This window comes from Saimiri boliviensis, chromosome 11 (assembly GCF_048565385.1).
Source record: "Saimiri boliviensis isolate mSaiBol1 chromosome 11, mSaiBol1.pri, whole genome shotgun sequence".
Classification (NCBI taxonomy): Eukaryota; Metazoa; Chordata; class Mammalia; order Primates; family Cebidae; genus Saimiri; species Saimiri boliviensis.
This window is the reverse complement of record NC_133459.1, coordinates 92,370,496-92,383,082: the sequence shown is the minus strand read 5'-3', so window position 1 is coordinate 92,383,082 and position 12,587 is coordinate 92,370,496. Positions and strand designations below refer to the sequence as shown.

The window sequence follows — 12,587 nt, the reverse complement described above, 5'->3', positions numbered from 1 at the left end:
CATGTCATCTCTCTGTCCCCACTGCCTGATGCAAAATAGGCACATGGGCTGATGGAGGGAGGGAGGGAGGGTCGGAAGGAGGGCTAAAACAAGCCATCTCAATTGCTAGGGTGGAGAGAGGAGGGAACTGGGAGTCAGGGAGCAGAATGCTTTGAACGACAAAGCAAGGAAGAATTCAAAGATGAATTTCCAAAGTGTCCATCAACCTGAAGAAACTGGATCATCACGATGAGAGCTGGGAAGAATGAGAAGCCACACAGGGGTGGAGGGGTGCGGGGTGGGGGGGCGGTGAGGGACAGAGAATGCACTCATTTGTGCCATGTGAAGAGCGACTGAGGGAGGGAGAGGCTCTGGGCAGGGAAAGGGGAAGGCTGATGCAGGCGAAGCCCAGCTGCCAGGGTTATAACAGGACTGGGAATTCGATCCAAAACCTGAAATGGTACAAGGCCCAGAGCATTTTTATACTACAGGAAAAGAGGAAAGTCTGCTTTTGAAAATTGAATTCAGAAGAGAATCTCCTACTCTTGGTTGACTCAAGTGAGGGCTACATGTGCTTTCTTAAGACATCAGGGGACTCCGGTGGAAATTTGGGGGGAATCCTTTCTTTATCATGGCCCACTATGCCACCCAAGGCTAATGACCAGGGAACGGAGTCGGTGTTCTGAGGCATCAAAGAGAATCAGTATGAGGAAGTGGAGGGGGAAGGCTGGATGAACAGAAAGTGGCTTGACCTGGCACCTTACTAGGAAAGGGACATGATATATCTCATAGGGCTGTAACTGAACAAGAAGTGGGGTCAATAGGAACAGATTCCCTCCCTCCCTGATTCCCTGTGTCCCCAAAGGCAAGGGTCACTGAGGTCAGTTTCACCCTCCGAAACTGTCAGGAATCTGTTCCGGAAACCTGAAAATCCCTATTGAACATGCAATCTTTCCTCAAGAAATGGAAGAACCAGCACTAGCTAAGTCAGCCCTTCTTCCTAAACAGGTGCTGGGCGACAGAGGGGTGCGTGTGAGCTGGGCTGTGGGACTATCGTCATCCTAGTATGAACGCTGGCCACTGAGGCAGGAATACCCTTCTCATGATCCTGGCCGTAATTCCCTCCCCCACCAGCTGGAGTCTGTCAAATCGCTGGTGTGGCTCTGAGCAGAGCAGCTCTCTGGGAACACAGCTGGTACAATCACCCAGGTCCTGTCCTTGGCTTGAGGGGTGGCCATGGGACCGCACATTTTACTTTGCATTTAACTCTGTAAAATACGCAGGCAGTCCTGATTATGAGAACTTCTTTGAGCGGCAGGCAAAACAGCTATTGCTGACCTATGGCAGGTACATGGAAAAGGCTCCCTGGCTGCTCCAGGGCAGATCAACGTCTTTGTGGAGTTCGGATTTTAGAGCTAAAGAGAGCTTCATCAGGCATGGTCGGGCACGCCTGTAGTCGCAGCTACTGAGAGGCTGGGGGAGGATCACTTGAATCCAGGAGTTCAAGGCCAGACAAGACGTCATGTCTCATTTTTATTAAAGTTAGAGAAGGATCTAGAGACCTTTACTCCACCTTTTAACTGAGGGCTCCTTTTCTTCTTTCATTGTCTTTTTTTTTTTTTAATTGCATTTTAGGTTTTGGGGTACATGTGAAGGACATGCAAGATTGTTGCATAGGTACACACATGGCAGTGTGGTTTTCTGCCTTCTGTCCCCTCACCTGTATCTGTCATTTATCCCCATGCTATCTCTTCCCACCTCCCCACCCCCCCATCCCTCCCCCATGTCCCCCCAGTGAGAAAACTGAGGCCTAGGAAGGCGACGACTTTCCCAATGTTCACCTAGACCACCGTGTGTAATGCTGACCTAGAGTTTGCTACCTTTAAGGTGAAATATTTATGAAGGGAAAAAAAACTGGGACGAGAGACATTTGAAAAGATGGCAGAGGGCAGGTTTAAGCAGAAGTCAGCTGCCTAGGCCATCTGTCTTGCCCATACAACCCAACCTCCCATCTGAACATCAGCTTGTGGGATGTGGGTCCTGCATAAAGGTGGCTGGGGTGACAGGGACTACGATAAGCGGACAAGGAGGGCAAAAAACAGTAAATATTCTTTTGGTTTTTTTTGTTTGTTTTTCTTTTTTTTTTTTTTTTTTTTTTGAGACGGAGTTTCGCTCTTGTTACCCAGGCTAGAGTGCAATGGTGCGATCTTGGCTCACCGCAACCTCCGCCTCCTGAGTTCAGGCAATTCTCCTGCCTCAGCATCCTGAGTAGCTGGGATCACAGGCATGCGCCACCATGCCCAGCTAATTTTTTGTATTTTTAGTAGAGAAGGGGTTTCACCATGTTGACCAGGATGGTCTCGATCTCTCGACCTCGTGATCCACCTGCCTCGGCCTCCCAAAGTGCTGGGATTACAGGCTTGAGCCACCGCACCCGGCCCTAAGTATTCTTCTGTTTTAGAAGCAGAATATTTTTGCAAATAAGAGTGAAAATCCTAAGTTCTCATTTCAATTTTGCCGTCGAAGTTAAGCAAATCTCTTCACCTTCCTGCGTCTGTTTCCTTTCCAACAAAATGAAGGTTGTGGCTCATTTCTAAGGTCTGTTGCCAGTGACACTGGGCTGTCACAGTGTGAGATGATTTGCATCCTCCGGCACCTGCACACTTCTGCAGCTAAACTTCATGATAACACAATCTCCATGTGCTGATTTGTTTGCGTGAAGCCAAAGCTATTTGAGGAAGTGGTTTCCCAGCCCTTCCCTGGCCCTAGTGGCACCTGGCACCTCACTGGGAAAGAGGCATCCTACCTCTCAGAGGGTTGCGAAGGACGAGGCGTGGGGCCCAGTAGGAACCGATTCCCGCCTCCCTGATATCTGATGACCATGGAACTGCAGAACTTAGCGCTGACTTAAATACAGACCTTTGTCTTTGCATTAAGCTACAGATGTTTCCCGAGCAGGTTTTGAAACTCTAAGACAATCGCTAGACATTAAAATGGGCAGGGCGAATAGAGACAGTGCCTACGGAAGAGGAAAGCAAAACCCAGAAAAGTCAGTGCCTTGCTCAAGACCGCGGCCAGCTGATGCCAAAGCTCTGCCCTGCACACTCCCCACACAGCTCATCCTCAAAGAAACAGCGGAACGGGTTCCTTCTCTCTTCCTGTTCTCAGGAAAGAGAAGCCATGCCCCCTCTCCCCCTCATCACCCTGCCCCAGGAGCGGGAAACCCCAGAGGACACAGTCCACATGCACAGCAACTGCCTCCCTCCTTCCAGGCTCCCAGGGACTATGACGCAGGACTCCAGGACGCCCTCAGCAGCCCCTTCTCTGCAGCACCGGGAACAACATCCAGGAACCACCGTGCCTCCTGACATGCACACGAGCCCCTGAATCTTAAAAGAGCCTCGTGTTTGGCATTCTGTTTGATTTCCCACACCTCACACCCACATCTTTCCACCGCACAGATGAGGCCAAGATCAAGAACACCTACAGCGCTTGGTCTGGGCGGCAGCCACACTGAGCAGGGGCTATGTCAGTCCAGTGAATCGCAGGCTGTGAAGTCTATCTGTGATTTCTACCAAATTCATCAACTTCCACGCAGAAAGAATGTCAGCTGAAACCTTGAGGTGATACCGCTTCAGACACTCGCTAAGCTTCACTTGACAAGAGACATGTTTAGCCAGATCCTTTTCCAGCCCCTTGACAGAGTGAGCTAGCTTTTCCAAGGTCACACGTTGTCCCTTCTCTCACCCAGCAAAGCCAGCCAAAGTGGACATTGCCTCATTTGCAGCAGCGGTGGGGACTCTGACATAATTTCAGAGTCCTTGACAGAGAATCTGCTTAAGGCTGAGCCTTTGCTGAATGCACCATCTTGCCCTAACATAACATGTGAAGCCTTGACATGAAGACGTTCCCCCTGTCTCCCTCCCACCCCCTGCAGCCCCTAGTGCCAATTCTGAAAGTTCTACTTATAGTTGGCAAAATAATTCACCACAAGCAGGTTGGGCAGGCAGGGAACCAAATCCGCCTTCATCTTCACCCTTAAATGGTGCTGGAATGTGGAAGCATCTCTCCCTCTCTCATATCTGTCTCCCTGGCATTGAGTGCTGTGTCAGGCACAAGCCCACTCGGCTGACAGGTGAACTTCTCACGGGCTCTGCTCTTAATGGGACACAGCCTTGGGGCCTGGGGAGGCCAGAACATCAAGGCAGAACCACTCCCTACTTCAGCCCTTGATGTTTTCAGAAAAGCATCAGTGCAGCGTCCTCTGTGAATAAAAAGAATGCATGGAAATGCTTCCAGTGAACCCCTGGTCTCCAGGAACAGAAGTCTGTCAATTTCTTTACTTGTGTTGAACATCCTTCAAATATATGTGTGGGAATGCCTGCTTGAACACTGCACTTACCCAGATACCTTTTCCAACCTCGTTGTTCACAGGGCAGCGTGGTATATGGAACCACCTGCTGCCCACCTCATTGGCTTCCAAAGCTGTGCATTCTCGGCCGCTGGAATGAGGCAGGGCACCGGCTGGATGCAGAGAGCAATGTGAACAGTGTCCGGGAATCCCACAGGAGCGGTGGGACACTGAAATCCATTGGAAGGTGCTTCAAGTTAGCAGAGATGACCTTGAAACCACCTTCTGGCAGCAGAAAACTGCAATCTGCAGGGCACTGGTGGCTGTGATAGGGAGACGGAGGAGCGAGCACTGGGCAATTCATGCCGGAGACTGGCCGGGCATGCTCCTCCCCGTCCACCAGGGGCAGAGAGGACGGGAATTATGTGATTGCCCAGGGCGGCTGAGAAAAACAGTCATGCCTGGGATTTGCTGTGGTAACTGAGCAGCGTTGGAGACTATAGATCTGAGAGAAGGGGAAGAAGGCGGAATGTGAGTGGTGAAGACGGTGAAGGCCCCCAGCAGCCTTCCACACCCACTCCACTGTTACCTGATGGACAGCTAAGACAGGCGCCTTTCCTGGCTCTTACTATATTGTGTTCACTGTTGGGAGCTGTTGCATGAGAGGAGGCCTGCCAAGAGCAGACAAAGCCTGTCGCACCTTGCACTGCCCTGTGCCTCCATACCCCCCACAGGAGGAGAGGATTTGAGCTTTATGTGTCATACTTACTGTGATCCCCAAGAAAGAAAAGGGGTCTCTAACTGGTCCTACATAGTTCTCAATCCTGTTTGCCCATTAAAATCACCTTGGGAGTTTCTATAAAATCACAGGAACTTAGGCCTCGCTCCAACTAACCGCTCTCTTCATTTAACAGGCGAACAATCAACAAAAAAGCTCTCCAAGGTTAAGAAAATCTGTCGCTGAATCTAATCAAAGCTCAAGAATTCCGGGTGGACCAGGTACAGTTTCTCTGACTGAAATGTTGGCAGAGGCCCACTCAGCAAATTCAGGGTGAGGTAGCACAGATAATATGTAAATGTGGCTGTACAAATTTTACGTACAAAAATATACAGGGCAGATTTGGTAGTTTGCCAACCCTTGTCCTACAGGAACACAGCTTCTATAGATAGAGCTCAGTGACATTTAATGTGTGTCGAAGAAGAATGACACAGTAAAAGACTGATATGGATTGAATGACAAATATTCCATAGTGGGTGCGAAACAACAGACTGCTGCCCAAGGAACCATCATTAAATAAAACAACCTGAAAACAAGGTAAATCTCACGTATGCAAACACACACACACGAAACCTGTTACTTTTAGGGTCATTAAATTATTCACTATTTTAACAGACAGCTGTAAAATAACAGTACAGTGAAGAAAAATGTGCAGAGACTTCAGAAACACAGTTTAGATTGTCTATGAACACAGGTCAATTTGTATTTTTTCACATATGTACAGTCTCTTGACTGTAAAGAGACCACATGGCTCAAGGGGTTAACTTCTCATTTTCTCCTTCCAACTCAGAGCTCAAGATTTAATCAAAACCATTTCGCCTATTTAAACTGCTCCAGGTTTTGCTTAGCAAAGGGCGGCAGTGGAAGCTTTCTCTTGACCAAACTCTCCCAGAAACAAATAATACACGTGCTTCCACCATTGTTAATGGGTTGGTGGAAAGAGTCCTTCAACATTTTCAAGGGTGAACCACAGTTAACAGGGTTTGCTGAAGAAATATTATTATTCTAAAACGAGATAGAAGAAACAACCTCCTGAATGCATTTAACCTCACTTAATGCAGTTAAGTTCCCTGAAGAATTGTAAGAAAAAATGGAATCACATTTTAAATGCACCAATAGAGTCGGGTGTTGGTAGTTGAATTGTTTTCTTCTGCTAAGAATTTGCTCATAGAAGGCATATCAACGTAGTGGCTGACTCTCTTATCCATGGTAATAGAAATAATGAGAGAGGTACACGAAGTCCAAAGATTCCCACTGCCACTGGACTATTTTACATTAGCTTCACTCTCCACTCCCTGTTGAACCCATTCTCTAAAGTTGCTGATATGTAGTATATTTGATACAGACAAGACCAGGCATAAAAATGGTAGCAAAAAAAAAAAAAAAAGCGAATAATCAATCCATGAATAATCAAAAGTTCGATGAGATTTCATAGGCACAGACTTGAGAGAACTTAAAACAGCTGGAAGAGGTAGATGTTCTGGGGGGAAAAATCCACAAAGCAATAAGATTACCTACAAATTGGCTATACCACTTTCAGGTGGGTCTAATATGCTTTGTATTCAGATTACAAGTCAGAATTCAAAACAGACACTGGCTTTGCTTCCATTACTCCTCACTAAAAGAAAATGAGAATTCGTGTCTTTCAAACCTGTCTATAGTATGAAAATCTATTTGCATTTGTGAATGACAATAAATTAAGAGAGCGAGATCAACAGACATTATACAAGCCCAGAATTAGCAGTGTTTTTAAAACCACAAAAACATGCTTTCCTATAGTCCCCAAAGAGGTTCTTTACGAGAATACAAGTGATCAAGTATAAATTACACGCATCCACAGAAACTTTGCTAAAACTTTAAAAACAATCTCATAGCTTCCCTCCCCACCTTCAACTGTGTCCAGTAGTTTGTGAAGATGCTTCCATGAAATGTGCAGGGTAACAATCACTAGTGAAGAAAACAATACTTCTTTCCACAACTCTAACTTCTAAAGGCTCACCTAGGGCAGGGATCTTCAGTATAAGTAACTGAAATCTATACAAATCATCTAACTACAGCCCCTACTGAAAATGGAACCTAGCTAGGATACCCTAATTAGCTGACAAAGACCAGCTTTGTCAGTAAGGACATGTTTGGCCCTTCTAGGCTAGCCTTAAGTTTTTCATCAAGCGTAAGAATTTTCAGTGTCCTTATTTTATTATATAAATCATGACAGGTCAGTCTTCCTAGCAGCTGAGCTGAAGAATGCGAAAGGTCAGGCTACAACGATTCGCACTGTCCTCAACCTCCCTTCAGGACAGCCTGCACACTCCAGTTCCCAAGCCTTCCCTAAGACAGGGGTGGTAACACTGATCTAACTCACAATGATGTGAGAAACAACTAACAATTATTAAAAATCATAAAGCACTTTGCAAATATCAAAGTGCTATTTTGGCATCTATATAATAACCAGAGAACATTCATTGCTTGTGCTATTTGGCAATTTTGCATTTACACCTCTCCCCGACTGGGCTCTCCAGTGTAAAGTGTTGAGATTTCTACTGTGCCTCCACATGCAGGAAAAAAGACATTCTTACTTCGATTACGTCCCTAATCCATACGCATGGAGGTGGGCGTTAGCGGCGGTCACTAACAAATGCAACGTGAAGGCGAAAGAGACCAAGGAGTCTCGCATCCCAACAATGCGAACACTTTACTTTCCTAGATTTCTCACGTAAAGGCCAGCAAAACTCCGAGCTAGCTGACTTTTTAGCAGGTCACTGGGCAACCGAGTTGATGGTCTAAAGTTCACTTGAAACGCCCACATCAAGGTGAGGTCGGGAAAAGGAAAGTCACACACAGCTGGGATTTTTCCTTTTCCCTGCACTTAAAAGATCATAGTGGAGACCTGAAAGAAATACTGGGTGTGGCACACACCTGGGATGAAGGGGGATGGGGGGAAAGGGTCATCCAGGTAAACAGGCTTGACCCAGCATAAAGCTAGAGTACTTTCAAGGAAGTAGCAAAGAACCCGGAGCAGAATCAGGATTTCCCACATCTGAGAACCAGTTACAAATGAATTTCTAAACCCCGGACGTTGTCCCTTGAAATGAGTGTGGCATTTTTCAGCTCACTTTGCCCTGGATGCCTCGAAATAGCAGCTAACTGTGGCTCAGAGAAAGGAAAAGTACATTACATATCCCTTCCTATGTGACTGACAAGGGTCCCCTCCTTTTTGTGAGATAACAGCTGATGACGTGTGGGGACCGGGCAAACTCTGGGTTACCACTTGATGGGAGTTTTATTTTGCCCTATAATCCTCATTTAAATCCTCTCACCGCAGACTCCCCACAGGCCATGGCAGCCTGCCCTAGTTTCCTGCCCACCATCCTGTTCCCACCCCAGCCCAGGAACGGCTCTTCCTCAAGGTCCTCAAAGCGCCTCCTGATCCTCCAAGCTCTTCGCCCCCTACAGCGTGTATTTAAGGAAGTCATCACCCCCTGCGCCATCTCCTGAACATTTCTTCCTTGAGAGGTGGCAAGTACAGCACCGGGAAAGAACTCTTACTCAACCCTCCCCCCGACTTCGGGAAACCCCAAATACCAAAAGGTTCCCCAGTCACTCTCGGATTGTCCCTCCCGCCCCTTCCCCGCTTCCTTCCCCTGGGTCAGTCCCAGGACATGCGCCCGCACCGGCTCCCTACCGGGCAGCCTCCCTCAGACCCAGCCCCTAGCACACGTGCAGCTTCTGGTGCTGCGCCAGGTGCGTCTTGTAGCGGAAGCCTTTGCCGCAGCCCGCGCACTTGTGCGGCTTGTTGCCCGTGTGGATGCGGCGGTGCCGGATCAGGTGCGAGCTCTGGATGAAGCTCTTGCCGCACTCGATGCACGTGTAGGGCTTCTCGCCCGTGTGTGTGCGCTGGTGCTGCGTGAGCGTGGAGAAGTCGCTGAAGCGCTTGTCGCACTGGCCGCAGCGGAAGGGCTTCTCGCCGGTGTGCACGCGCAGGTGGTTCACCAGGTGCGAGTTGCGCCCGAAGCCCTTGCCGCACTCGCGGCACACGTAGGGCCGCTCGCCCGAGTGCGTGCGCTTGTGCGTGAAGAGGTGCGAGCTGACGCTGAAGGCCTCGCCGCACTCGGAGCACATGTAGGGCTTCTCGCCCGTGTGCACGCGCTGGTGCTTCACCAGGTCCGAGCGCCAGCTGAAGCGCTTGCCGCACTCGCCGCAGCCGTGCGGCTTCTCGCCCGTGTGGATGCGCTGGTGGTTGGCCAGGTGCGAGCGGCGCACGAAGCCCTTGCCGCACTCCCCGCAGGCGAAGGGCCGCAGCGCCGCCGCCCCCGCGCCGCTGGCCGCCGCGTGCGCGCGCCGGTGGCTGAGCAGGTGCGAGCTGAGGCTGAAGGCCTCTCCGCACTCGGGGCACGGGTACGGCTTCTCGCCCGTGTGCAGGCGCCGGTGCTTGAGCAGGTCGGCGCGCCAGCTGAAGCTCTTGCCGCAGTCGGCGCACAGGTTGGGCCGCTCGCCCGTGTGCAGGCGCAGGTGGTTGGTCAGGTAGGTGTTGCGGCTGAAGCCCTTGCCGCACTCCCCGCAGCGGAAGGGCTTTTCGCGCGGGGGCCGGGCCAGCGCTGGCCCGGCCCCGAAGCCCCCCGCCACCCCCACGCCCATCATGCCCATCATCGCGCCGCACTCGCCCGCCAGGCCGAAGGGCTCCAGGCTGGCGGCGGCCGCGGCCTCCGCCAGGCGGTGAATCCGCTGGTGCTGCAGGAAGGCGGCGCCGGGGCTGAAGCTCTCCCCGCAGTCGGGGCAGATGGTGGGCGCGTCCATGATGCTGGCCACCAGGCTGTCCAGCTCCCCGAGGTCCATGGCCATGGGGTGGTGGAGCCGGTGGAAGCGTCGGTGGGCGGGCTTGTCACCTCGGTGCCGACTCCCCAGGGAGAGGTGCCGCCTCCAGGGAAGTATGGGAGGGGGCGGCGGCTCCTCTTCCTCCTCCAGCCGGTTCTCCCCAGCACTCTCGTCGTCCTCCTCCCGGAGGCTCTGGGATACGCTGTCAGACTCAGACAGTCCTGGGAACATCGCCATGGCAGCTACACCAGGTTGGTCATCCTCTTCCCCACGGATAGAAAAGCTTTCTTCCTCACTCAGCTGCCCCCCTGCGACAGAAAAAGGTGGCAGTGGAGAATTACCGTACTTGGCATTCAAAAGGTAAGCCCAGAGGAAATCTCAGTAATAAAACCGTGATCCCCTGCCCCAGGCACTCTGGATCCCTGCCCCTCCAACGTCCCCTGAGAATCCAGCCTCTCTCTCTCACCTGGCTCCTCCAGGGAATGGCCTAAAGGAGGTCATCCTCTTCCCCACGGATAGAAAAGCTTTCTTCCTCACTCACTGCCCCCTCTGCCCACTATTTCTTCAGGCAGCTGCCTGAGGCCGAGGCCCCACTAGCTGGACAGTGCCATCTGAAGGCCTGAGTGCCTGTGCTCAGTATGGTCAAGTCTGTGCCAGGTGGGACACTCCCTGAGATCTCAGGAAAAAAGATTTACTCACTCCAAGAGCTATCAATGCGTTTTAAGATTCTAGTCTCAAGAGACAAGAAGAGTCTCCCAACCTGAGACCACCTGGCCTAACCAGGCCCTGGACTAAATTTTTTTTTTTAATTTTTTTTAAGAAGTCTCACTTTGTCACCCAGGCTGGAGTACAGTGGCATGATCTTGGCTCACTGCAACCTCCTGCCTCAGTCTTCAGAGTAGCTGGGATTACAGGCACGCACCACCACGCCCGGCTAATTTTTCTGTTTTTAGTACAGACAGGGTTTCACGATGTTGGTCAGGCTGGTCTCCATCTCCTGACCTCATGATCCGCCCACCTCAGCCTCCCAAAGTGCTGGGATTACAGGCGTGAGCCACCACGCCCGGCCGCCCTGAACTAATTTTTAAAGTCCATTTGGTCAGTCTGAAACAGCTTATGTTGGAACCGAACACTGAACTCACCTTCAGGACTTCACTGTGGGAGAGGGGAGGAGAGAGTGGTAGGGAATAAAGGGAGAGATTACAGAGCCTAGAGCTGGTGAGGCCAGGTTAGCGGCTGGTCCAGGACACACACCTGTTGGTCTCTGAGTGTTTATCCACAAGCAGAGTAAAGTTCCTGAGATGTGAAAGGCCTCACACGTGCCCTCCCCCACATGCTTGTTTGCACTGCGGAGGAGGGCGACAGGGAGTCTGGGACTGTGTCACAGGTGAACGGATTTAACCTCTCACAGTCCTGGCCATTAGGTATTTTAGCTCATTTCTGCCCCCAGAGCATGCACTGAGCAGGCTAAAGTAATGAATGCCCAAAGACGGAAACAAGGAGGTGGGTGGAGGATCAGCATTCACTCTTTCAAAGCTAGTAATAGTAAGGCATTTGGCAGAGGCCATGGGCACTTTGGGAATTAGCCACGTGAACCGAGGGAGGTCACTTAGCACTGAGTTGACTTATCTGCACAGGGAGATGAGGACGTAGCTGTAAACATCTGGGTACTTCCTGTGTGCACAGTACTGTGCCTAGTAACTACATGCAGCAACTCATTTAACTCTCCCGATAGCCCTGTGAGGTAGGTTCTAATACTACCTGGGTAATTCTGTAGTGTCGTTTCAGGGGTTAATGTCTAGTGGCATACTCTGCACTGTGAAGTGCTGCGTCAGTGTGTGAGCCTCTTCACCATGCTGAACAATCCCAAAGACAGGCCAGGCCCTCTAATTTTGGCAGACACATCACTTGACTCTTTCTGAGAGAATCCACTCCTTAAATTCAAGGGAAAATCAATCCCTTTTCTTTCCTGTCTTAGAATATGGCTGTGTCAGAGGCTGGTCAGTCAAGAGGCCCTGACATGCAGATGAATTCCTTTAGAATGTATAGTATGTAAAACGCCAGGTTTCCAATAACTCACCCCAGACTGGGCTGAAAGAAAGGACGCTCCTCAGGCTAAGACTAGAAAGTCAAGTCAGTACAGAATCCTGCACAATGGTCCCCTGTGGGGAGCTCCCTTACAGAGGATGCTGCCCTGGTTATGATTCTGGAGGAGCTCAGAAGTGAGTGTGAATGAGGCAACTTGCATAGCACCCCAGCTTCTCCTCACCTGTACAGGTGTCATGCCCTGCTTCCCTGTGCCTTGAGTCCTGTGGGTTGGGGACCGTCTCCAGCTCCAGGTGACCTCCTCTCTTGCGTGCATCCTGTGGATGACAGCCCACTTCTCTTTCTTCTGGGTCCCCTTCCATGTCCTCAGAGTCCTCAAAATCGGAACCCATCCCTTTGTCTTCTGAGTACTGGTGTGCACAGACACCCTGATTTTCTTCTTGTTTCATCCAGGAAGAAAAGGACAAAGCAGGTGACCAGGAATCCCTGCTCCAGAAAAACACAAAGAAAGGTCACGTCAGTCTGGCCTCCTCCCTTCACTGTGACTAGCCTTAATTTCCAAGTCTGATAAAATGTATAGAGTTCCAAGCCCCAGATGGCAAACTCCACTTCACTCTACAT

The 12,587-nt window shown here is 50.5% G+C and overlaps 1 protein-coding gene across 5 annotated transcripts in view; it reads right to left on the bottom strand.

Moving 5' to 3' along the window:
• Nucleotides 1-5,684: 5,684 nt before the first annotated feature.
• The window catches only part of ZNF697 (zinc finger protein 697), a 30,799-nt gene continuing 23,896 nt past the window's right edge, over nucleotides 5,685-12,587 (bottom strand). For all 5 annotated transcript variants that reach the window (XM_074381182.1, XM_039460965.2, XM_074381180.1 and 2 more), the window contains 2 exons: nucleotides 12,190-12,452; nucleotides 5,685-10,228 (listed from right to left, as the gene is read on the bottom strand). In XM_074381182.1, the coding sequence (XP_074237283.1) occupies nucleotides 8,817-10,228; nucleotides 12,190-12,452 (1,675 nt within the window). In that variant the 3' untranslated portion in view covers nucleotides 5,685-8,816. The remainder of the gene's footprint in view (nucleotides 10,229-12,189; nucleotides 12,453-12,587) is intronic.